The 27,917-nt window shown below is 39.0% G+C and overlaps 1 protein-coding gene across 11 annotated transcripts in view; it reads left to right on the forward strand.

Annotated features, from left to right (window-relative positions):
- Positions 1–27,917, forward strand: part of agrn (agrin) — a 390,673-nt gene that overhangs the window by 239,564 nt on the left and 123,192 nt on the right. For all 11 annotated transcript variants that reach the window (XM_088331544.1, XM_088331552.1, XM_088331545.1 and 8 more), the window contains 4 exons: positions 1,777–1,983; positions 15,766–15,987; positions 24,831–25,028; positions 25,193–25,393. In XM_088331544.1, the coding sequence (XP_088187670.1) occupies positions 1,777–1,983; positions 15,766–15,987; positions 24,831–25,028; positions 25,193–25,393 (828 nt within the window). The remainder of the gene's footprint in view (positions 1–1,776; positions 1,984–15,765; positions 15,988–24,830; positions 25,029–25,192; positions 25,394–27,917) is intronic.

Raw genomic sequence — 27,917 nt, forward strand, 5'->3', positions numbered from 1 at the left:
TGTTATATTTCATTTTATATTTTTTCATAAATCATTTATTTTAATAAAATTGGTTTTGAAACATCCAGAATGATAGAAAAGTAATGTAGTAAAGCCCTCTTTTAAGTACTGAATTTGATGTAATGCATTAAATTACTCAAAATGCATTCGTGGGGTGTTTTTTTTTCTTTGCACAGGATTTGATAAATACATTGATAAATAAAATACTACATGATTTGTAAAATGAAATAAAAACTCCACGGAAAACTGGGAACAAGATTGGCACCAAAACAACATTTTTTTATTAGTCATACGTATTTACCAAATACATTGCTATTCTCTTTTTACCATTTTATTGGGAAAACCAGATTAAAAAGCCTGGCAAGCTGTATGTGTCAAGAACCGGAACAGGATCAGGACCCAAATGCATGACGTTCTCAAGCAAGCTTTTATTTTACGGGACATGGTGAGTCATGCACGTTAGGCAGCGATCTGGCGTGGAAAGACAGGAAGCCAGAGACCGACGAGATTGACACCCATTGCCTGAGCAGATATCGGAGAGATGGTGTCGATACCGGACAGGACGGGACAGACAGATGCCACATGGGCGGGCCAATTGGGCGCCATGGCAACCGTGACAGTATGTGGATCACGGGCTTTAGTTTGGCCATCCTGGCTATAAATAAAAAGCAATGTTTAGAGTCAAGGGAGGGGAGAAATGTCTTTATAAAAATGTTTTAAATGCAGCCCATTGCATTCTAATCAATACTCCATATGTAAAATGTAAAATAAGAAATACAATTCACACATTTAATAGCATGTAATCCATGTGTACTTACTTAGTCAGTCTTTATTCAAATTCACGGCTCGTCAAGAACAAGTCAGTGAACATATTTTAATTAAGTTCTGATTAATATAAATATTTCTGAGTCTCAAGAACCTACTCCTGGTGGTGCGGAAGCACAGTGCAGAAACACGGATGAATACAATAAATGGTGGTGTTTTATTCGGGCAGGGTCTGGTACACGGAAAGTCAGGTAACGAGGCAACAGTTGCTAGAATACCAGAAGCCACAATCGTCATCCAAGAGGCAGCCATGGGTTCGGTGTTCCAGTAAACCCAGGAAATGAAGGGGACAGTACCATAGTTCAGGCAGAACAGTGGTCCTCAACCTTTTCTGTCCCAATGACTAGTGTGATGTGTGAAAATATTCTCTCGGCCCGTGCCAGTAATAATATTATTGATAAAAACAATGATGATGATTAGAATAACTACAGTGGGACCTCGCTACTTCGCGCTTTGACGTTCGCGGATTCAGAGCTTCGCAGGCCTAAAAAATAATAATAATAAAATTATATATATATATATATATATATATATATATATATATATATATATATACATAAACCCGTTTGGACTCCAGAAGCAGGCCTTTTCCTTTTTTGACCGATTTCATGCTACACTTACAAATTGGAAAAAAATGCAGGGACAAGCATAACGTCACTCTCCAGCATTTCCCCCAGCCCTCATTCCAAGGACCTAATGTCTTATAACATGAACAGCTCTGAAAAAATACAATAAAAGCATATACTGTAGGCGCAGTGGGAAATAAAGGTATAAGGGTTCTTTGAACTCAGTTGGACATTGTTCACATGTACATAACAGAGACAGTATTTAACATTCAAATTTTTAAGGACACATGAAAAAATGAACCCCACCATTAAATGTAATACAATTGTGATCATTTACCCCCGCAAATATTTGGACTTACTCATTTATCATGTTTTGGTTTTGCAGAAGAATGCAAGGAAGAATGTCGTTTCAACGCCGTATGTCTGCTGGAGCAGCTGAGTGCTCGCTGTTCATGCGACCCAATCGAATGCGACGGCACATACAAACCCGTTTGCGGCAAAGACGGACACACGTACATCAACGACTGCATGCGGCGCAAAGCCGAGTGCCTGAGCAAGACCTTCATCGCCGTCAAGCACGCCGGACCCTGTGGTGAGTAGACACAAGTGAAGAGGACGGGATTGTCTTTGTTATCTCTTAAAGTTTAATAACTGACATGTTAAAGGGCTTCAGGGAGGTGGGGATTCAATACTGTGCCTTCACCTCACTTGTTCATCTCCAGAACTCATCCTTCCATCTCACATGCATGTTTCATTGGCGGAACCCGTGTCTCAATCTGTCTTTGTCTTGTTACCTTAAAGGAAAGCTGTTCTTTCTTTTTACAGTGTTTCAGTGTGTCTGTCCGTCTGTCTGTCTTTGTCCATCCCAGCTGTGTTTCCCCGGCTGTCAGGCCGCAGGTGGGTCAGCCATTAGGCTACCTCATCAGATGGATGCCGGGGAGCGGAGCTTTTCCCTTTGCACCAAGCGGATCAAACAGGAGGGGTCTCGTACGACGGCTCTTCTTGCTGTCTCTTTGTTTCTCTCTTACTGCACTGATATAATTCATGAGGTTGGAGAAATCTGTCCTGTTTTTATTTTTTTCTACACACCTGGCCCTGGGTTTAAAATCATCCAAACAAACTTGTTTTTAAAAATTATTGACTGAAATCTGCAGGTGAATTTGGAAGACCACCAAAGTCGATTACGATCCATTGGTATTTTCAGAAAGGGTTTCAAGAACAATTTAGCACAGTCTTGATTTTGCCTCTCTTGTTTCCGGAATTTTTTGCAGAATGGGTCAACCAGAACCCCATTCGAGAAAAGACCCTGTCTCGCGTGGAATGGCACAAACTTGTCATTGGCAGAGAAATTGTTTTTTATGTTTAACTCTGCAGTGTCCTTGGCAATTTATTAACCGGTTGGCTGTTTTTCTTCTGTGACTGACTTTGAGAATTACTAATTTAAGTGCTGAATCTACCACTACTTGCTTGAAGGGACACTGCAAATATTTGACCACGAGATGATGCTGTATTGTTCAACTTTTAAACTTAATTTTTAAATATGCTATATGCACTACATAAAGCACAGATGAAATTGATTCATCAGAGTTTCAGATGTCCAGGAGGGGCAATCTTTCGGCAAAACGCTGTGGATGCTCCATACCACACAGTGACTTTGTGTAATTTCAACTGAAAACAAGTGCCATGAAGACTAAAGGTGACCAAACAACACAATTTTTTCTTCTCATTTTTTGCCAAGACTTTCACAAGGTTTTTGGTTTTCTTTGGGGTACTCAGAGGAGCAAGTTGGCAGACTATCATGTCAGCTACCTCTGCGTGAGCAGCAGGTCATGTAAAATAAATACAAATTTCTTGGTCTATGAGTATTTTTTTAAATTGCACGTTTGTACGTTTGTTTTTTTTTCTGTTTATATTTGAATTCAATATCGTTTCTTCATGAATGAAGTTTTTTGACACTATCCTTTTAATCTGAACTTTGTCTTATCATTACCTAGATCTTTATGATGTGACCTGATCCAGTCAACATTGTGCGTGTTTTTTTTTTGTCTTGTTGCTATCCCAAAAATAGTTTTAATCCCTACGCACACCTGACACCAACTGCATTGGGAAATTGGTGTCGACGCCTTTGGCTGCACCTGACGCCATTTTCAGCAGTGTGGTTTTCCTCTATCCCTCAATTTGTTTATGTCACGTCTTTTCCGATCATTACACCGTTCAAAATATCGACTACCATATTGTTGGATAGCGATTACGAGTACAGTATTTTCTAATCTGCCAAAAGAAAAAGCAAAAAAGGGTATCGCGGCAACAGACCCATGTTGTTCAAGATTGAACCAGCAATATGGACATTTGCACTCCTCTCATATTGAAATGTAATGACGAAATGACACTAATTAGATAGAATTGGACAGCATACCAGACAAGGTCTCGCGGCACACTGGTCAAAACCACTCCATTCAGATGCTCATGCATCCTGCTCTGCATTGGAGCATAGCTGAATACCAAAGTCAATCATCAGCAGGCGGTTTCTCTCATTATCATGCCTTGCTCGCCTGCGCTTTGCATAAATGAAACAGTAGTGACATGGATTGTTTCTTCAAACATCTCCACCCATAGTTTTGTCATATTATTTTACCATTTTCTATATCATTTTTCTCCAAGCACATTGTGCCCCTACTTGGTGTGTGTGTATATTCTTACTGAAATTTGCATAGTGTTCAAAACACTGCACAACAAATGTCAAAACTTGATTTTGTTGTTTAATTAAACATCAAAAGGAAAGCCCACTGAGACAGTTTGCGTCGTCAGAGTGCCAGTCACACCCGTTTTTTTTGTTGTTTTTTTTGCACGACTTTTTTTATTTATTTTTTGTCTACACCGTTATAGAACTGAGAAGAGCTTAGGTTACTTGCTGGCTTTTAAAAAACAATGCAGAGATTAACAGCCTTGGAAAAAAGCCAAGCATGCGTGATCCTTCCAACGCGCAAAGGGCCCTGGAAGCACGACGCGGTGTGAGGTTTTCTCTTTGAAGCTGGCACCTCGACAGTTCAGCGGCTGTGTCAGAAAATATCAACCTGGTGCGCAAACACAATCATTGCCTCCGGCCTTCTCTTTTGTCTCTAAGAGGGAACATTTTAGTTGGTTTTGGCATTCGTTGCGCAGTGATGGATGCCTGTCATTCATTGTGGTCGTATGCTACTTTCTTAATATTAAGTTTGCATGACATTTTCTAAGTCAACAAAAGCATGACAAGACTAATTTAATTTGATGTGTTTACACCCTAAAATATGAAATCATCAAGAGCCAAAATCACTGTTGTTCTCAGAAGCCGAAGTCCTGTTTTCCAGATCTACCGTGGCCAACAAACCTCAATTAATGAACAGTCAATTTTAGACTAATACAGATTCACTTGATGATGAGTCATGGCCCCTTTAGACTCTTTTTACCTTTTCAATACTTATTAAAAAATATTTTTAGAAAAAAATGTAAAAAAAAAGTGTAAAATGTTTGCGTTGGAACCAACTACATTGCAGGTTTCGTACCGGTTCCTGAAATCCTTGAAAATGCTTGGCTTTTAATGTTGTGCTTTCAAGTATTGAAAAGTGCTTGCGTTTTGGGTGAAGTGCTTGTAAATGCTTGAAATTGTTGTAATGTTTTGCAAAACGTCTGCTTAAAAATGACGCCAACACTGCTCTCTGGTGGCTTCACTTTGCCATTCAATTTCTTCCCTCGTGATTAAAGGCAGCTATCATTAGTTTGTATGGCATTGTCCTATGAAGTGTCATCGCCCCCTAACAAAAACATGTTACTCCTAAATGGGTCATTATGAAATGTGTATTAGTGCAGGGATTACATATGGACATTTATAATAGGCCATGCATTAAATAAAGGTTGCATTTCTTAGTGGTAAATTGTAATGGGAAGAACTTTCTGCAACTGAAAATGTAAGCTACATAATACAGTCATTTTACCCACATCACTTTCATGGGGAGAGATTTGTCTCACAAATATTTACACACATATTGTTCAGACCTACAAATATATTTCCGACTTACTCAAAATCTTAAATCTGCAAAATATTAATAAACGTATAAAATTAACTGGACATGGTCAATATTGAATTCTGAATGTAAAAATTGGTTCCATTGGCAGAATTTTGAGCATTTTCTCCCAATAGATGACATTAGATTTGTCTTTAAAATTAGTCAAGTCAAGTCACATTTATTTGTATAGCCCTTAAACACAAAAATGTCTCAAAGGACTGCACAGGGTTACAATTACACCATCGCCTGATCTTAAATCAACATGCGGGCAAGGAAAAACTCAAAACCTCAGTGTGAGGAAAAAAGAAACCTTGAGAAGGGGCCTCACAAGTGGTAACCCCCTTCCAGGATGACCAGGGTGGAATAGATTTAGCATTGAGTCACAGTACACAAACATCGTAAACATCAATAAAAAAGAAAAACATGTTGAAATCTGTCTGGAAAGTGAATGGCATCAACGACGCCTCAAGCCTGTAAACTAGTCCAAAAAGTCCATAACAAGCAAACGTATCGGACTTTCATTCTTGCATTTTAAGATTTTTTACAAGGTTAAAAAAAGTAACTGAACAGGTTCTATGTCAAATATGGGAGGAAAGTCTGGTAACATTTATTCTATTTAATTCTATATTTTGAACACGATTACCCATTAGAATACATACAATTTGTATTTACAATTTCTTCCAAGATATACAGTATGTATTAAAAAAATGAACAGGGTCAATAACAGACTCACGAAAGTTAAAAACTATCAGAACTATCTCCCATATCTAATTCACGTTAGTTCATTTTAAATATGTTTTGTCTTGCTAAAAAATAGGTTAAATAAAGTATAATATAAAAAATCTTACCAAAATTAAGGAAAATGATCTGCCAATGGGGCAATATTTTTTAGATACGTTTTAATTGTTAGCGAAATATTCCTTCAACTTTTTCTGATGATCTTATTCTCCAAGCCTACATTGAACACTTTTTCCCGGTAGATAATTAAAATAACAGTTCATTTAGATGATTTCCATCCATCCATTATCTGCACTGCTTATCCTCACTAGGGTCGCGGGAGTGCTGGAGCCCACACCACTCATCTTTGGGCAGTGGGCAGGGGACACCCTGTACTGGTTGCCAACCAGTCGCAGGGCTCATCACACCTAGGGGCAATTTGGAACAGCCAATTAACCTGACATGCAAGCGGTAGCTGGAATTGAACCCTGAACCTCCGCTGCGCGCTAACCACCCATCCGCCGTCCTCATTTTTAAGACTTTCCTGTGTTATTGAATCATGTCAACTGAGTGCTCTGTCACAGTGCAGTTCAATAAAAGGCAGACCCAAGTCAAATCGATGAAAGCATTCCAACCGGCAAACCTTCTTCCCCATTTGTCTCAATACAAAGCAGACATATCTATTGTGTTTAATTTATGGAAAAAGGATGGTAAATCCTTGCAGATGGCGTTGTTAGTTGTTTCACTGTGCAGAACACAAAGATTAAATTTATTTTACGCTAATAAATTGATGGTACAACACCCCCACCCCCCACCCCCTCTCCAATCCTCTTGTCTGAACAGTTTGGTTGGGGGAAACAAGACAATAATGAATTGTGACAAATGTTCAGCTGTTCTTACATAGCCATTAATTGGTTGAGAGATGTTCCAGGAACTTTTCTTTAGTGCATTATAACCGTGGTTTATCGAGGTTAATGGCGGGGGGAGTCGGGAGCAGACCTATAGATTCGCTATTGTTTTTACTCCCGACACCGCCCCTGCTCCTTCCTGCGGTATTTAGAATTTTAAAAGTTTTTTTTTTATTGAACAGTTTGTTAAACAAAAGAAAAAACATTTTTGTTTTTTTGGGGGTAAAATAAGCCATGCGTATGAGGACACCAAAGGAAAACTGTTCTTTTCGGGGCAACGATAATATGTTAGATAATGTACGAGGAAGCCAAATTGCTCAACACAAACCTCCGCATTTAAACTTGTTTCCAGATTGTTTAATAAAGTAATATTTTTCTACATTTGGGTCACGGAACCCTTTGCGTCCAAAATTTGGAGTATCACATTGTACATGCGCATTGTATCAGTTGTGGCTTTCATATTTTTGTCCAAAAATAAAGTTGTGGGGATGACAGTATTTCCTTTGCTTTTGTGACATAATAAAGGCACATGTACATGTCTTTAAGGGTACATTGTGTAATATTTGACCAAAGGATGGCACTGTAATGTTTAATGTTAACGAAAACCAGTGACAAATGAGCAAATGAGCAGCAACATGCCAGACAAACGTGGTGCCGTCTACTAGGTATGAATTCCGCTATGGAAAATAATCACGAATTTCTTGACCTATGAATATACAATAGTAATAATTACCATTTGTATAATAGATCACGTATGTTTGCCTATTTTTAAGTTTTTTGTACCACCAGGAGGCACTAAATATTACACACTGTCTCTTTAAGTCTTGCACTTTATTTAAGGTATTTTATTTAATAAATAAAATCATCCTTGTCTAATATTTTAAGTCCTAGCAAAAGAAAATAAATAAAAAATGACCACAAGTAAAATTAAAACCGACAAACACAAAATGTACATTCGCATAAAAGCATTTGTGCACAGTACTTGCTTGTACTACACATTAAAAATGTATTCTCATCATATGAGCAATAAGGCGTGGATTTAATATTATTTGGTGCAGTCGGAATAACAACTACTTACGAACTGCAAAAATGAAAATAAAGAGCTTAATACAGTAGTCACACCTTGTGTTTCCAAATATCTGTCCCATAATTACTTTGTATCTAAAATTACCCAGTTATATCAACAATATAATCAATATGAATTAATGCAATATCTTACTAATATGGAAAATGGCAAATGTCTGGATTTGGCACTAGAAATACAATAAGTGGGCCATATCCCTTAACAATTAAAACGGCTCAGTGGGTCCCCCAAATGTTTTTGTACCTGCATGCAATGTACTCTGCCAAACGGGCTTTTTTTTGGGAAAAAGGATGGTCCTGTACCGCTAACAGTTTGGTAAAAGGGTGTTTGGATCTGCATTATGACACTTTGTGTCAAAGGAAAGCTTTTAATGCCACTTAGAGCTGATATTGACTCCCATCTGATTGGCAGAAAGTGAAATTAAGGAGATGGCGAACTTCTCCAGATTTAACAAAAAGGGTTACAATACAATTAGGATATCAATCAATTACAGTTTAAGTGGTAGGGAAAGAGTGGTTTTTTTTACCTGAGGGATTCTTTTCAAGCCAATTGACTGACGTGGTTTTTACTTACCTTAGTTTCACTCACCTATTTTTCAAAAAATCCCTTTCTCCTTCCTCAGGAATAATTACTCTTTAATAAAGACTAATGTATTTTAAAACCCCCCGCCAACACTCTTTATCAATATATTTCTTTGCAGCTCCACTCATTTTGAGGAGCCGAATTGATTTATATCATTATATTTCAAATGAGAAACTATCAGGATTCATACGACAAAGATCTTTCAATTGATACATCCTGATGGGCAGCACGACAGCACAGTGGTTTGCGCATGTGCAGCACAGTTCTGAGGTCATGGGATCTAACCTTCCTGTGCGGACTTTGCATGTTTTACCCGTGCACGCGTGGATTTCCTACCGGGCACTCCGGGTTCCAAAAACATGTCATGATCATTGATTTAGTTTATATTTACGATAAACACCGCTTGAAAATTTTAGGCACTTTAAATGTTTCATTTTTCAATGAAAACCTACAATTACAACTTTAATAGTTTAAAAAATATATGGGCATATTTCTATTGCCAATGTTTCAGAACAAAACCCAGGAGGCTCAATTAAAAAAGCAAAAATGTAACAAAAATATAAATATGTCACGATGAGTCGAGTTTTGCAGTAGACGAGGGAGACGGCGACAAAGATGGCATAGATATTAGTCTGCCTGGTGTGAAGAGGGGTAAGAGGTCACTCATCAAGAGGGTAAGTCAACTGCAGGAGAGAGAGTGGGAAAGGTGAGATGGCACAACATTCATTTGGACAGGTAACTTAAAATTAGTTTTACCTGGTTATATCAGTATCAGAAATTATTTTCCCCCCATTTTATTAACACTCCACTTATTGAAACATAAATATTTTGTTTGTTTGTTTGTACATGATTCAATTGTTTGTTTGTTTGTACATGATTCAAATTGAATCGTTTCTTGTACATGATTCAATTGTTTGTTTGTTTGTACATGATTCAAATTGAATCGTTTCTCCGGCGCCGTCACGAATGGCAGCCACTCCAGCAGCTCCCGTGTTATTTTTCGATTGTTCTCAGCTCAGGGATGATGCTGGAAAAGTGAATTTCCCTTCGGGGATGAATAAAGTATCTATCTATCTATCTATCTATCTATCTATCTATCTATCTATCTATCTATCTATCTAGACAACTATACCCTCTATTGCACCATTTTTTTTTTTAAATGTCAGAAAGTGCAAATCGATTTAACAGCACAATCTTAAATCTTTAACCGTGTAAGAAATAAAATACTTCGACAACAACCGTTGCAGAGCAAAAAAAAAACAAGCGAATCGAACAAAAAATGTTACAATCAAGCCCTTTTGGCTCTGTTACCATAGTGACAATTATTTTACTGGTTTTTGTTCAGGAAAAGTAATTTGTATGTTGTCATGTGTTTGTGAAAATGTGCCATAGTAGCAGACAACATTACTACACAAATGACGCCTAGCATTGCCCTTTGCTGTCATAATTAAATTCTGAAAGGGGTATGCAGGTATGTTTGCCCCCTCTTCCGCCCGGCAGACAAGCTGCAACAGCAGGTCAGGTAGCGAGAGGTGCTAAAAGTATGCCTGTAAGACATATAAACAGGTATAAGCTTAGTCAGTGGCCAAAAGCGCTGGGTGAGAGAGAAAATGACTGTGCTATGTACATAAACAAGCAGCTGTTTAAGGACATTGGTGGAGGGGTGAAGTATTTATCCAAGGACAATAGTATTGATCCGATTCAAGTACTTAGTACTTAGCCTATTATCCATAATATCGATATGTGAATCGATCCGCTCATCCCAAGTAGATCGGACTCTATCAGTCGTCTAACTTTGAGCCTAAGTGCTGTTTTTCCTAATCGAGTTAATTTGAGGGAGAGCGCCGGGAGCAGATTGACAGTGAGCTGACTGCCCATCCACTTAACTTTGGCTCCAGGCGATCGTCCGCAAGCAAAAATTGTAGGGATGATTTAGGTCAACGGGGTGTTAGAAGCGACTTGAAGTGGCTCAGCGCGGCTGGGCTGTGATGAAATCATAAGAAGAGACACATTTATAATACTGGTTTAATTTGATTGCAGTTTCACTCTTTGCTTCTCTGAACACTGTTAATGACATTGAGTCAAACACATTTTTATCACAACAGCAGAAAATGAAGGTTTTCACTCAATAAGCAAAATCTAAACTTTTGATAAGCATTTATAAAGTTTCCTTTGTTTGACTTCTACATCGCACTATGGTTTTCGTTCGGCCTTCATAAGTATTCAGGAAAAGACAGACACTGCCCGCGGGGTCTGTCTTCTCCTTTATGTTAATGGAGCCTTCCCCTTCAGAGATATCTCAAACGAATGTCGGTTAATGCAAAAAGGTGCTGAGGGATTGCGATCAAAGGCCGGTTGAGGGGGAAAAAAGCCAGCAAGGTGGTGCTTGGCGTAGGCTGCGTCCCACTGGTATGCTAGTTTGTAATGGGCTTGTGAGATATTCCACTCAGCCAGTTGGCCGCTGCAAGCGTCACCTGGAATGCGCCAATTCCATGGACAGCATAATACGAACAAGAACCGTTCAGAATTGGACCTGGACCCTCAGGGTTGAGGTTGTACTCAGATTACCTATGCATGAATTGAGCAGCACTTACCTAAATATTCCCCCAGCAATTTGGCAGGCAGCATGTTACTGGAGTTTAATAGGAGTACAATACCCACTCGCCTGGTTTGTGTTTTTCAGCTTGAATAGTTGCACCGCGCTTCATAATTCTTTAAGCCTTACACAGAAATTTCCCAAGTGTTGCTTCACGCTTGGCTTTAACTGTATGGGAATTTTTTTGCACCAGCAATTTGAGAAGTGGACAAATGACCTAACTGCTGTAGTAAAACTGAAATGAAAAATGCTTTTTCAAAGCTTTGGAGGGAGCGAAAAGCCCAAAAACCTGACTGATATAGAGAAGATCTGTGTGGAGGAGTGGGCCAAGATCACTCCAGCAGTGTGTGCAAGCCTGGTGAAAGACTACAGGAAACGTTTGACCTCTGTAATAGCAAAAAGAGGGTACTGTACCAAATATTAACATCCATTCTCTCAGGTGTTCAAATACTTATTTACAGCTATATCACATAAATAAATAGTTAAAAATCATGGATTTTGATTTTTGAATTTTTCTTTTTAGTTTATCTCGCTCACAGTCGACATGCACCTATGATGAAAATTTCAGACCCATCCATGATTTCTAAGTGGGAGAAGTAGCAAAATAGCAGGGTGTTCAAATACTTATTTTCTTCACTGTATGTATATATATATTATATACCATGGAAATTAAGCTAGCAATTTTATTTTATTTATTTTACTATCATGTTTTTGCTTTAAGCATCACTTCAAGTCTTGAAGCCCATAACTAGCACATGAACAGTATTGAATCGCAGTCTTTACGAAACACACATTATTCTCAACTGAACTAAGACAGAATGGCAGTTTAAGAGGAAGTTCAGCTAATAACATATTAGCATTTTCATAATACCGTGATGCAAATCAGCATCTCATATGACGTTGACCAATAGCAGACATGTATCTTAGAAACGTTTAAAGCACACATTTCGCCATATGTCATATGTACAAAAATCACAAAGTTTTAATTTTAAGTTTTGAGGTGCGTACAATAATTTATTGTTGATGGGCGAAAAAACATCATATTCCACAACGTAACATGAATGCGTCTTAAAGTAGCGTCAATGGAACCGGGGGTCTACAAATCAACAAATTCAAATAATAATAATTCCTACCTTTATTCAGCTAGACACAGAGCTGGAAACTACATAGACCGGGTTGCTCAATTCTTGCTTACAGCCTACAGTGACAACAACAATGCTTTGGGTGGACTGCCAAAGTATTTGACTGTGCAGATGTTCCTATTCAGCTGTCACGTTCATGAATAAATAACATGCTGCTTTGATTCAGTCTGTCACTAAAAAAACAGATACATGCATGAGATTTTGGAAGTAAGGGTTCAAAAGAGAAAAGCTATAAAGAATTGGACCTTATTGGATTATGTCGAGCGTAGTCAAAGAGCATCTTCCTCCATCTGAGAGAAACATAACATAATTCTTCAATTTCGTACAATGTAGTGCACATTTTTACGCTTGGGGAGTCCTCTCTTGTTTTGTTTTATTTTATGTCCATGACATGCTCCCCTATTAATAAATTGTGCTGAAATTTTGCCCTGGGAGGAATATTGTGTGATAAAAACAGTTTGGAATGAAAGTTCTTTTTAGATCACTCTCTATTCATTTTATATGAGATGGGAAAAAACAGCAAATAGGGCACCAAAAGCATTATCACTGACTAGTTGCATGCCACTTAAACTGCTGAACTTTTGCATGGTTGAAGTTCAAGCTTACACGCTTTGATAAGGTTTTAAAAGGAGTAATTCGTTTTCAAAGCTTGCCTGAATTGTAATTGTGCTAAATGGCTTGGTGTTTATGTGGACCTCCTGTATTTCCCATTTTTAGTATCCTGTAGAACACGTTTGTATGAGCTGTCAGAAAACACAATACAATTACATTTTCAATCAATGTACAAGAGAACATTGCCTGACAATTTCCATTTAGATTATATTGCTCACTTCGGTAACCCAAGATTGCAAATGTTTTCTCTTGACGAGTGACCTTTTTTCATTTCGACTAAATAATGCCTGTTTTCGATGCTATTACATTTGTTTTCACAGAATCCACATAAATTATTCTGAAAACGTATTGTCTGATGACAATGATGCTTCTTCTTCACAAGATATGTAACTCATTTTGTCTGTCAGATGTTAATATAACTTGGCCTTAATCTTGTGAATGTACGTAACGCCTGACGTAGAACAAATCAATCTTCAACTATGCTTAGTAATGATGCTATGTATCCATTCATGGCCACTCTATTATTCATTGACCATTGCCTGCATTACTTAGGCACATTTAAACTAAAGAAAAAAAGACTGAAAATGAAATGAAATGAAATGATCTGCATTTATATAGCGCTTTTCAAGTCAATGACTTCCCAAAGCGCTTTACAATGTGCTCCACATTTCCCAATAGCGGCCTTGCAGCCATGTAAAGGCGCTAACCTGCTTATTGGGGGTATTAGGGGTTCAGTGTCTTACCCAAGGACACTTCGACATGTAACACGGACGAGCCGGGATTCGAACCGGGATCCTTTGATCCCAAGACGAGCGCTCTACCTCCTGAGCTGTTGCCGCCCCTGGAATTGCCGGAAAGAAAAACTTAATTTGTTCTGCGCCGTTTTGGGGATTTTTTCATCAGGATTTATTTGCTGCTGACCTGTAGATGCACAACCTTTGGCAGGGAGATCCATTCTTCATAGCTGAAGACTCTGATGAAGATCATATGCTTGTAATGCAGCCCTCAACTTAAAACTTCCATTGACTCGTAAGGTTTGAAAGAATTGATGGAGTCTGTCAGGCAGGCTTCAATCAAGCAATGTTTTTCATTCTTCACTCTCCTGATCAACTCGGGTCGTGTCTTCCCCGCCTACGCCCGTCGTGCGAGAGCCGGCGGTGCAAAATCCAGCCTGGGTTTTAATGAATGCTGGAAAGTAGAGAGACTGGAGCAGACGCCTCCCTGTGATGTTCACAATTTATATCTGCCTCTGCCCAGGAGCTTGCTGTTTTTAAATTATTAAGTGGAGAGCTTTCTTCTTTCTTTTCCTCATATAATTTTTGTTATTATTTCTGTCTGTTCTCTACATAATTTACTCTCTTCAGTGAAAGTTGTAGCCCTTGCCTGGGTGCAAACATCAGCTTTTAAAGGGGCACAGTGTGACTGTCGATTTATCCTGATGTTTAGTTGCTAGTAGGGGTGCGCTATACAGGCTTCAAATTCTATCATTATGGTTTGATGAAATTTACGATCACTAACAATATACGGGGAAAATACAGAACAATATATTTGTGATTGTTGCTTGGGAATCCTAACATTTTTAATAAAACAATATTTACTAGATGTTTTTTTATATAAAATGTATACATAATCCTGTAAATTTATTAGGATTGTAAAAGCTTCCTAGCCTCCCTGACACCATGTTATTCCCAACAAGAAATATGTGAACACATCACGGGAGGTTATACTTAGACGATTAATAGTATTCGTATTTAGTATTTTGTTTTATGTCCGTTTAAAGGAAACTCATATATTGCTGCTCCAGTTTATTATCGAAAATGATACAAAATCATAATAACAAAGGCATGCTCACATTTATTTATTTTGCATTTTAATTGTTATGAATTAAAACTGCTCAATGCTTTTACTCCATCATTTTTCTTGACATCTTGTGTGTCAACCTTTTTTTGCGTGCTTTTTTTAGACTTCTGACAATTTGCCCAATGTTGTCAGATTTGTATACACTGCCATTATCTGCCAGAGTTGTAATATATCACTGGAATACACAGTAGAAGAGTTGTAAGATTTTAGCATCCTTTTGTCCAATGAATATGAATTCTGCACTGTGCGATGTGGACGTTTGTTAGCATTACGACGGGCCAAGTTAGACTCTCACTGAACACTCGACATCTCTGTGAACCTTAGAGACCATTTCAATTGCGCAGATTTGACGAGCTCAAGATGGGAGAAGTGTTCTCAGACATTCCAGAGCTTGTACATTGAAAGGAACGTTATGAGATATGGCATCACAAAATTCATCATCTTTTCTTGCTCAATGTTAAATAGCCTTAAATTGTTAAATTTCACATCACCTGACAAAATATACTGGTAAGATAATGGAAGGTATGATCTGGATCACCCCTATTTGCTATCACAGCCATTATTTGCCTTTTCTTCCATTTATTTATACACTTTGTTCAGGGTGTTCTCAACACCACAAGTGTTCAAAGATTAAAGATACAACAAATGACAGTTTAAAGTGGTGTCACAGAAAAGACTGGTATGGCCAATTCCTATTGATGAACCCTCAATCCCCTCTAAGTATTTATGTTGTCATTTTTTCCTGTTCTAAGACAGTTCTCCAACCTCTGCCTGTAATAATCCTGATCACAGCTCCGTAATAACATTGTGACTTTTGGGTTGGTTTTCAGATCTCAACACACCAAGCCCCTGCCTCGATATCGTTTGCCATCACGGCGCAGTGTGCGTGGTGAAAAACAACGAACCTGTCTGCGAATGCCTGGAAGCCTGCCCGCAAACGTCAGAACCGGTGTGCGGTTCTGATGGCAGCAGTTATGGCAGCCCCTGTGAGATGCGTGTCATGGGATGCGCTCTCCAAAAATCCATCCACATTCAACACAAAGGACCTTGTGGTGAGTTTCTGCAAGTTTGAGTGATGTGGCTAAAGAGGCTCAAGTTTAGACAAACATAAAATATGTTGTCTATGAAAAAAAATGAATTGTATTTTATGTTGATAAACCATGTACTGGAGTGAGGATACACTATTTATATACTGTACTACGCATTGATACCTCGGTAACGGAGGGACTCATGTTCAAAACAAATCAGTGTTCGACCCAAAAATTTGAGTATTTTTTGGGGTTCGAGGTTTGAATTAAAAATCTGAACTTAAACACCGGTATGCAGCCGAAGGTAGCCGAAAGCTTGGCCAAGTAAGATGATCGGCCATTTTGGCTACTCTCGTCCGGTCGGGTAGCATCATTTTGAGATAGTGTTAAGAATGTTTTTTGGTAATTTTGTGCATTTACTTGCTCTTTTCTGTCAATAATAATGGGTACCAAAAAAATTACTGATAACTAGAAGGAAAAAAATACAACACTGAGAACAATGATCAAGTTGAAGAAGAAAATGATTTCCAAATATAAGAACGATGTACGAGTGTCTGCTATCAAACCGCTGCAATAAATAGTTATAGTAATTACTGTTGTTTAGCTCCACATTTTATTATTGATTTGGGTATTTTTGAATGCAAAGGATCATATATAAATAAATTCCATTTTTTTGTTTCGTTATTCATACAATTCGGTGGTTGAGTACCGATCATGTACGGATTATGATCGAGCTCAACAAAAAAGTGAAAAGTGAAAACAGCCAAAGGTTACTTTTATAAGTCTAATCTATTTCTAAAAAACGTAAATAGTAAATATTGCAAAAAGAGGAAGGGAAGGAATTTTAGAGTTGAATTTGATCTCCTCATACATGGTGCTTGTACACGAATGCCACAATGATGACTGGTCTGGAAAGTTTACAAGATTAATTGTGATCAGGCACATGGTATGAATAGTTTAAATTTCTTGTGGGGTGGGGGTGCTGTAATTCTAGCACCTTTGGTGAAGTGGCTTAAATAGCTGTCATTCCTTAAAAAGGAACGGGGTATCATTTATTTTTAGTTCCGTGTTCTAAATTGTCCAATGATCAACAAGACTGAACACTGAATTACATTAAAATTAATTGAAAGACCATTTCATCATATGCGAAAGATATGATAGTTTCACTTTTGGAGCCAATATGTCTATAAACCTATACATATAGATGATCTTATTACATAAAAAGAACATATAAACAACCAACTTTGCCCTTGAGCCCCGCACAGACTAGCGATCAGCGCCATTGCTAGGCAGCGCTGACCCTTGACACAAGAAACAGTTTTATGAGATGCTTTGAATTTGGTTGAGTCACGTTTGGCATCATGTGACCATTCAGGATGGCAACAATGGTTTATACTCAGGGATCAGAATTTTCCGCGGATCCGCGGATTTCCGCTGTTTTTGAACCCCAAAGGTCATTCCCGTAAATCGTCTAAATTCGATGAGAAAATATTTTGGGGGGGGTGAGGTATGATACGTGACTGTTTCGTCACCCCAAGTTAGCATTTAGACCATTGGTCGATAGGTTCGCTGATAACCAATCAGCGGAGCTTTTGTTCAGAGCATTGGCTTTCTCAAACATGGCGCTCCTTCCGGTCTTTTCAAACGGTGAAATGAGTGTTTGAAAAATTAAATATGAAAATACTAAGAAAAGAAGACGAGGCTTTTGTCTCCGAGATTGATAAAGGAATGAAGAATAAATTTAAGTGGTCATGGCTGGAGAAGACTGTCACAGTAAACGTTAAAATCGGCGCAAAGATCGAGGAAGTTACAGAAACTTTGAGCCAGTTCATCGCAAAGTGTGATGTTCCAGGGAAAGCAAAGTGTCTATACTGTGTCGATCTGATCAATTATGGTACGCGAGGTTGTGTGGCACGGATCGATCAGGCTAAAATGAACAAGCACAAAGCAAAAATAGCTTGCCGGCGATCAAATTATGCACTCGGATCCGCATTTAAAATCGGCAGTGAAACTAACAGTAACACCACCGGTTCAACATTATTGGCCGTTCCAAATCCTTCCACTTCAAATACTAGCAGCAGTCAACCACTGGTTCCCCTGTGTGACAGAAAATCCCAATCTGAGGTATTTATAAATCTATTTATTTATGAAATGATTTTATCTTTTGTGTTTAATATTTAGAACAGGATAAACAAAATTTAAAATTTGTTATAAACATGTTTAAAATAAATTATTTTGTATCATCATGATCATGTTCAATATTACAAATGCTTTTAATGTCAATATATTATTATTTTTTTAATTTATATATATATATATATATATATATATATATATATATATATATATATAAAATACATGGTTTCTGTTTTGTTGGATTTAATTCATTCTAGTGCAATTTTCACATAGCAAATAAGATAAATGCTGTTGGCTTCAGGGGGGCTTTGCCCCACCGAGCCTGGCCGGGGCCGACGGCCCCTGGACTCTGGCTATTTCAGTTGAAAATGAAAATCTCAATTCTGATCCCTGTATACTGTATTGCTTCTTTACTGTGTTAATACAGCAAAGACCAATGTACTTGAAAACTAATTCACTCTCAAAAAAGACAGCCTGAGGATGTGAAAGAAACTGTACTGTAAAGTAGAGTAGTGATTGCAACACCAGCTCTTTGACTGTTGCTGATGTTTGCCACTGTAACGGACAGACCGTGCACTTGTTAGTGAGACGTTTTTAATCATTACAGAAGAATCAATATAATCGACTAAGTTTTATAATTTATCAAACTTATTTATCCTCCAGAAAGGCATCTGTACTGTTTTCCGACATCACTGCCTTTGGTGCTGTAATGCTTTTCTCCTCAAAGAGCCCAAGCACACCAGCCGCCAAAAGCAAAATGATGATCACCAGTGGTGACAGTTGTGGTCGGCGCCAAGTGTGCATGAAAGTAAAGGTTTCAGTTTAACAACTGTCAAAGAAGTCCGGCTTATTTTATCAAATAATTATTTCCTACAATTAAGGTAGTGATTATTAAGATAATCGTAATAAGCTAGGTAAGACCAGTAATTGGATGATGTATTTCTAGAAATAACTTGCTGAATTGAAATTAAATATACCCGACACTCTAATATTTTCCAAGTTAACCTTTTCAATATAAATAATGGAAATACTCTACTTGAAATTGAATTAATTCACAAAACCCACCAAAAACATTAACATCATTTAAGAGAAACTAAACAAACCCAAGCAATCAAAAAATCAGCCTCATATGGCTACATATTCAGATAAATACCTGCTACACAAGCAAATTCCTTCTGCTCGACTCACACATCATGTTTCTTTAAATTATTTGGTTTAAAAGTTACAAGCTCAATCACAGATGATAGCGCAATGTTCTCTATCAGGGCCAAAGTCTCGCCTCTCGGCGTTTCTCTCGACTTAATTTCTACTCTGACCTTTAAGTGCCGGATTGCACTTTTGCTCTAATCAAAGAGAACATAGAGCGTACGTGTGTGTAATTGGCAACATGAGTCACTTGGCATTATGTAGCTGTGTCGGCCATCAGCTAATCATTAGCACACAGGGGACAATGGAGCTTCAAGTAGAGCAAATATCTACAGATCCACTTTACAGGCACACGGTCCCAAAAAGAGATTTACAGCTTGTTAAAGCCACTCAGTGAATACTCTCGATGCCATCTTGGCAGGCCAATTATCCCACAGGCTGCATTGGTGATTGAGTATTTTCTCCTCACACTTCACACACACAATAAACGAGAGTACGGGGGTTATCATGTGGTGCACCGCACCCCGCCGCACACGTTCAATGAGGATGGATTTTCGCCCTGCATATTTTGAAACAAATCTTCCGGCTTTAGAGATCAGAGCGGAGTGATCAATATGGCAGAGTTATTCTCACTTATTCTCTTTGGTGTGCTGTTGCATTCACCTTAGATTTTAAACCACTTTGTGTGATTGCTTGTGAGACTGCCTGATTTGCAACACAAGGACAAGTTTGGTGTTTTCCCTGCATTGAGTAGATAATGGAGGACTCCTGCGGCTCAGGTTTACCACTGATTACTCCCTGTATGCCTACGGGTAGAGAGTATCTTTCACATCCTATTGATGTTTCTCAAAAATTGAAATGTTTTTCTGATACTCTGGCAACAAAAGGTAGCTCTCACGACTGGATGGCAGGATAACACAAACGTTGCCACGGACCTTACTTGTAAGCACCATAATCCTGCACTCACACGAATGGCTAAATAATTTTTAGTCAGCAAAGTAACACCCTGGTAAGGGATCTAGCTCAGGGTATGGTTGTTCCTCCGCGTTCTCGCGGCACAGCCATAAAAAGTGCTGAGCGGTTGGTTTGCCAGGAATTAGCCATCTGTGGAACGATGGCCGTGATCATGCGAGGTTATTTCTGGGCTGTTTGCGCAGCTTTATTCAGCGCAATCACAAATGATTCCCTGTAATCCCCGCTAATTATTACAGGCTATTTCCTCTACTAACAGTGTTTATGAGGCAGAAAGGGAGGAGGAAAATAAATATAAAGTGGAGCATTGCTTGCAAATTGCTCTGTTGAAAAAGAGTTGACTTTCCCAAGCAAATGTTTGCAAATTAACTTCACGCACTAACTTTTTTCATATTCATCTAGGCTGAGTCACAGAAAATTCAAATGTCATTTTTTCCCCTCACAAAAAATTCATTTCACAATATATAGCACTCAGAGGACTGTTTTTCTTATTCCAACTTTTGATTACATTTAGTTACACTGTTGTCGGCACACAAATGTTTCGACACTAACAAACTGTCAAGACCAGAACAGAAAAAGGACCCACTTGCATATGTTTCTCTCTTTATTGGAAAGAAGGGAAAGGTTTGCACACACGATCCGGTGATCGCTGGTCGTGAGGAGCAGGTTGCTCTAAACGCGAAAGTCGGTGTCGGGAGCGGAAAAAAACGGGTCAGTAGCCGGGACAGGAGAGCAAAAAACGTGGTCGAGATTAGAAAATGGGTCGAAGCCGGGAAACAGATGGGAGCTAGAGTGAGTCAGGGTCAAAAAGCTTGCCTAGCATAACCTGAGGTTCGCAGACGGACTGACAACAGGTGACAGAGCGACGGGGTTTGAAGAGTGAGAGGGAGCCAATCAAGAGCCCGAGGCAGTTGAGCCAAAGGAGGGGCCACAGGTGCCTCGCATCAATAATCATGACACAAACGGCAGTAGCTCAGGAGGTAGAGCGATCGTCTTAGGATTAAGGGATCCCAGTTCGAATCCCGGCTTGTCCGTGTTACATGTCGAAGTGTCCTTGGGTAAGACATTGAACCCCGGATTACCCCCAATAAGCAGGTTAGGGCCTTACATGGCTGCACAGATCACGGCCGCTATTGGGAAATGTGAAGCACACTGTAAAGCCCTTTGGGAAGTCATTGACTTGAAAAGCGCTATATAAATGCAGATCATTTCATTTCATCATTTCATTTCATCACAAACGAGGAAAAAGATGTTTGGGTTCAGCAGGGAAATTAGGGGAGAAGCAAACTGTCGACTTAAAGAAGATAAACGTTTATACAAGTTCCACAATTGGCATATTGCTTTTGATTGCAGTGATTCCTTCAACAATTGTATTCATATTATTTACGTAATTGTATTTAATATCTGATTTATATTTTATCCAAGTTTTTCTCAAGCTGAATGCCCGCAAAAACATTGTGATATGTTTTAATAATGAAAATGTTAGATTCTGCGTTACTCCGAGTCATTCCTAAGACTTAAAAAGTGGTCGGCGGCGCCCTCTGTTGGCTGCGGCTGCATCGGCTCGCTACAACGGGTCAGGTGCAATCGACATTTCGTTCTGTGTACATTGTTACACAGAATGACAATACAAGGAAATTATTATTATTATTATTATTGTTTTTGATTTTTCTTTATTCTGCCCCAGGAACCAATTATATATATTTCCATTTGTTTTAGTGGGAAGCATGAATTTATTGCTGGTCGGCAACTTTTGATGTATAACAATATTCTAATGGCCTTAATGATCTTAGTAATAATATTAATTAAAATAGTTATAGCCAACGTTCCCTCTAAGCTGCGCGCGTGCGGAATCGCGCACTGCCCGCTCATTCTCAGCGCACAAGAAAATCTATCCAGCGCAATGTTCCCTCTAAGCTGCGTGTGTGTGCAATTGCGCAATATCCAGAGCTTTTCCGTGCTCAAGAAAATCTAGCCAGCTCACAAAAATCAGGGCTCGAAATTGCTAATTAAGAAGCGAATTAAATCAAAGTGACAGTGCATGAAGGTACAAATACAAGGGTTCCCCTGATGTTGTGTTCTAAATGCGGTATTTGTAAGTCAAGGTCGAAGTAGAACGAAGTTGAGTAAAGTCAGTAGAGTTTTTCGAAAACCGGCTTCTTCGGCTTTTTCAACATCTCACCTAATGTTTACTATTATGTGTACAGTAATGCTAATTGTAATTCACCCTGGTCAATCCTGGAAGGGGGATTACCACATGTGAGGTCCTTTCTCAAGGTTTCTCTTTTCTCCTCACACTGAGGTTTTTGAGTTGTTCCTTGCCCACATGCTGGTTTAAGATCAGGTAATTGTGTCTTTCATCCCTATATGACCAAAGGTTATGTAAAATTATGCACAAAATGACTTAAAGGAAGGGGAAATAGAATAAAATAGAAAAAATGCCAAAATGAAAAAGTAGTAAAAAGCTGAGAAAAAAAAAAACAAAAGGAAGAGAAAATCGAAGGAAAAATTCAGAAAAAAAGTCAGAAAAAAGAAAAGAAACAAACAAAGGAAAAAAAGTAAATAGAGAACAAAAAGAAAAAAGTAACAGCTAGGAAAAAATAAACACAATGAGATTTTTTTAAAGGAATTAAAAAAATGGAAAAAAAACAGGGAAAAAGAAGAAAAAGTTTGTGTTGCATTCAAATAATTTCCAATTATACCAAGTCAATATTGTTGCCAACATTGTACTTCCACTAAAAAATGTGATTAAATACTGTTGTGTATTGTGAATTTATTTTTTTTGCATTGGCGGAAACTCAGCAAAATGTAACGTGATGTCAAGTTTTAGACATGTTTGATAATGATTTAGTTGCCACACCGGGGGTTGCTGTTGCTCACTGTTGTTTTAAGCGTTGCTCACTGACTTTGTGTGAACGCTCAGACCCGTGGAAAATTAGAGGGAACATTGGTTATAGCTATTAAAATAATAACAACAATAACAATAAGCCCAAATACCTTGACCATTAGAGATATAAGCTACATGAAAAAAGGCGTTCTATTTTATCTCATCATCACACAATTGATACTCACCTCGTTGTCTCGTCTTTCTTATCTTGACATGCACATGATTGGTCAACGGTTATACAATGTTGTTTTGACTGTTGTAATGGAGCATTAGGGGAAAGCATTCAGCCAAAACAACAGAATTCAACGTTGCACAATGTGAGAAAATCCACCATTCCGATTTGTCGTTCTTGTTTGCTTAAGTGTGGAAATGTTCTGATTGTATTTTTAAAAAAGTCTTATCTGTATAGGAACAATCCTAAAGCAATAAGACTGATATCATCCTTTAGATTTCAACCGCCTTCAAATCCAACCCCTGCTGGCTTTTTCAGCGGTGAGTGACCTAGCGACCTTGTCTCGGAGGGCTGAGACAGACGGGCTTGGTTAATAGACACCTCAGCTGGATACAGCAGTCACCTCAGGATCGGGGGTCATTCGTCTGGCTTTAGCCAAACAGATAGAGCTGGGATTCCTGAATGATGTGAAAATAGGAAAACATAACCTGTACCATATGAGATTTTTTTACCCCTCCCACTGGCTTTTCAAATGATGCGCAAAGGACAATAGGTCACAACAGCATAGGAGAATATACTGTAGGTGGATTGATAGAAAACGAAGAGTAGCAAACAGTAGAGAATTTTTTGTTAGGTTTGTTTTATTGGGGAGTAAGAGACATGAATTATTGTGCGTATGGGAAAGTGTTACCAGGGCTTTGCTTTTGCAAATAATTGTGGTAGGGAGGCCTATTTTCCAATTAATTTATTTGTTAAGTGGGAGCAGCAGTGATGTGCGGTGAGGTTCTTGTCTGGTGAGGCTCAGTCAGATTTGCAATTAAATTAACCTACATCTGTTTCATCATTTGATTGACAGAGCAAGAAAATAATGTATACATTGTATCATAGGAAAAAAAAAAACGTTTTACTGTCTTACCTTAATTAATGAATGAATTGGCCAGTCCAAACTGTCCCTAGGTGTGAATGAGCGAGTGAGTTGTCTGTCCCCGTGTACCCTGCGATTGGCTGGCAACCAGTTCAGGGTGTCCCCTGCCTACTGCCTGGAGATGGCTGGGATGGGCTCCAGTGCCCCCGCGACCCTAATGAGGATAAGCGGTACGGCTAATGAGATGAGAGATGAGACTATTGTCATTTTACCCAACACCTATATGGAGAGAGATTTGCCTATTTACACACGCGTGTTGTTCAGATCCACAAACATATTCGCAATTCATTCAAGATTTAAAAATCATATGATTTGTTAAATGCACAGGTAAGATTAAAAAATAACTTTTGTTATTTGGAGATTTATATGTGGATTGGAAAAAATGCATACCAAATTCCTTCTTTTAATGGTACTGATGAAATTTAAAAAATTGGCTTCGAAAGTGCTTAAAAGGTCCTTAAATTTGGCCATTAAATAGGTGTACGACTCTTAAAAATAATGAATGACAGGAATTAATAGTCATATTAATGAACTGATATCCTATGCAATCTTCTTTTCATCTGTCCAATATTAAAAGCAGAAACGAGCAGAATAACCTTTTAACTGAATCCGTTGTGATTCTCTTGCAGATGAGGCTTGTGCCAATTGCTCCTTTGGAGCAATCTGTGACACTCAAAGTGGAGAGTGTGTTTGCGCAACAGAGTGTGTAGAGTCAAACCAGCCCGTATGCGGGAGCGATGGCACGACCTACACCAGCGAGTGCGAGCTGCACGTGCGGGCTTGCAAAAAACAGATGGACCTGCGAGTGGTCAGCCAAGGAGAGTGCAGTAAGTAGTGCATGATTTTGCTTGCTATGTCAAGCTGTGAAACAATCATACGCGATTTAGTTGTTAGGGGAATTTTTAACTGAATGACGGTCGCTGTTAAAAGTTTTGCTCATGCACTGGAATACGTAATAATGAGTTTCATTTTATTTCATCCTTATTTTCAGAAACGTGTGGCAACTCTGTCTGTGCCTGGGGTGCCCGCTGCGTCCAAAGTAAATGCGTGTGCCCCGAGTGCTCAGGCCAAACGTTCTCTCCGGTTTGCGGCAGTGACGGCACTACTTACGAGAATGAGTGTGAACTCCGGTTGTCCTCGTGCATGCAGAAGAAACAAGTGGAGGTGGCCAAGGCCAGCAACTGCGATGAAGGTAAGAAATTGACTTTGAAAAAAGCTGTGTCGTTGCTGTCCTGGACTTTCTGGACAAATTCCTACATATTACCTTTTTTTAATTGATATTCACCATGTTTGGTGTACTGTTACCCAATGCTGGATCTATTCCACCCTGGTCATCCTGGAAGGGTGATAACCACTTGTTAGGCCCCTTCTCAAGGTTTCTTATTTTCCACATCCGGAGTTTTTTTAGTTTTTTCTTGCCTGCATGTTGGTTTAAGATCAGGGGATGGTGTAAGTGTAATCATGTGCAGTCCTTTGAGACACCTTGCGATTAAGGGCTATACAAATAAATGTGACTTGACTTAACTTGAAATAGCCAATTATGGCCACTGAAGTTGTGCAATCACCATAAACTGACCTGATGTACAGTATTCAGTCATTTGTGCCATTTTTGCTAATCAGTTTCGCATGCCACCTACCTAATACTAATGAATTAAAGTAAGGAGAATGGGTTGATAGTGTATGCCCATAAATGAAGGGAATTTCAATTAATTGTGCAACCCCTGATATAGAACATAGATTGGTTCATGATTTTATATATAAATGATTCCTTACAGACATACAGCCAAACCATGGTGAATGTAAACTCTTATATATCTTGGACTGAACAAAAGACTTACTGTGTTGCTTTGGCTTAGCGTACACTAATTAGAAAGGCATAGTAAAGATTGCTATGGACCTTATTTTAACCTCAGAGCCAAATGTTCTGGTACTCATTAAACAAGCCATATCCGGCTCGCGAGCCATACGTTCCCAGTCTTTTGTTTAAAATATTTAAGCAAATCCTAATAATGTCAGCGACCGTATCTTTTTAAATGCTGTTCCTTGGATTTCACTATCGACTCCAAGTCAATAATAGGTGACCAGTCATTTGTTTGTACTGTGTCTAATAAAATGGGTGCTTTACAGAATTATTTTAGAAGCCCTACACTCCACTTACTCTTACTTAGTGCAGTTTTTAGTCGTGAAGCTTGCACTGTCGTTTCCCATTTTGAACAAATTAGATCTAATTCAGTGAGCAAATCATATGTGGATCAGCGCTGACAGAGGCAGGCAGCGATATCGCATTCCCTTCCTCAATCGCAGCTCTGCGGGGAGCAGCAAGCTGTCCTCTGGCTGTCATGCAGATGGTGGGACGCCATTCCCCTTGTGGCTTGCGGGTGATCACAGCAAGCAGACAACGTGTGAAGGGGAGCAGATTACTCCTGCCAGCAGGATGGTTGGCTGGTAGCCGCAGAGAAGAAAAAAGGGGGCAGGTGGAAGATGGTCCAAATACACACAAGATGAATCCACTTCCATTTCTTCAGCTTGCCATGGGTGTTTTTTTCTTTTGCTTTCCTCCCACTCTTCCCCTGACACCCTTTGGTTTCTTCATTGCCATTGTCTACGACATTTGCCGGGGGCCTGCACGGCTACTAATGACGCCTAACCCTCCTGTGGCAGATTTAACATCACTTCATTGACTGAGAGAGTGACCTTTCTTGTATGTAGAGCATGAAGAAATGTTCAAGTGTGTCCCCCCACATCAAACTCTGGCATTCATCTCTTGTTTCATCCACATTGTCTGGTAGTGGCCCTGCATCAGGCAGACAGACCTTTGTCTCCCCCCAGGGCCCTCTCACTAGGTCGCGCTGCCTGATGGGTTGTTTTTTCTATTTCATTCTTCGCCTACTTCGTACTGTCCGCGAGCATTCGCCACTTTCCATCACTTGCTCATTTTCATTCAGAGGCTTACACAATAGAATCTTGTCTCGTTTTTGTGTTCCCTCGCTGCCGTTGCCTGCCATGTATTCCACTCTCATCTCTCTCTTTTTCTCACTCTTCTATAAAAAAATAAGGCCACTTGGGAGAGAAAAATGGTACTGAATCGGGGGTGATTGATTAAGGTTTTACCGAGAGAAGTACAGGGCATGTCCTTTTAACAAGTGAAGTATTTTGGCCACTCAACATAATAATTAGTGCTGCCCAAACTTCTGTCAGAGAGGGCAATTAAGATGTGAATACAGTATACATGTTACATATGTTCTGAATTTCTTACCCAACCTTTCTCCAACCAGATCTATTTAGAAACGTTAGAAAGTAGGCATTGTCATTCATCCAGTTCACAGGGTGTAGCCAAACTTCATGAAAACCAGCAGAGGAATTTCTCATACAAATAATTTACAATAAAGAGAACTGTTACATTTCCTTTCCTAATTTTTTAGGATATTAAACATTTAAAGTTGATGACCCTTTGGTTGTTCGTCCGTTCGGTCGGTCGGTCATGAGCAGAGCATGTTTATTTGTATAGCCCTTAATCACAAGAGGTCTCAAAGAGCTGCACAGACCACTGCAATTGGTCCAGAGTACTGTCAATTGAAAGGTCAAAACCGGCCATACTGTAAAACATCTTACGCGTTTGTTTACTTTTAAAAGGAAATTATGAAGCAGAACAAACAATGCAGAAATGCTTTAAGACTGATTTTTATTATCTGTTGGAAATATTATTTGTTTTTGAG

Source organism: Urocampus carinirostris, chromosome 3 (assembly GCF_059441175.1).
Source record: "Urocampus carinirostris isolate Australia breed hairy pipefish chromosome 3, RoL_Ucar_1.0, whole genome shotgun sequence".
NCBI lineage: Eukaryota > Metazoa > Chordata > Actinopteri > Syngnathiformes > Syngnathidae > Urocampus > Urocampus carinirostris.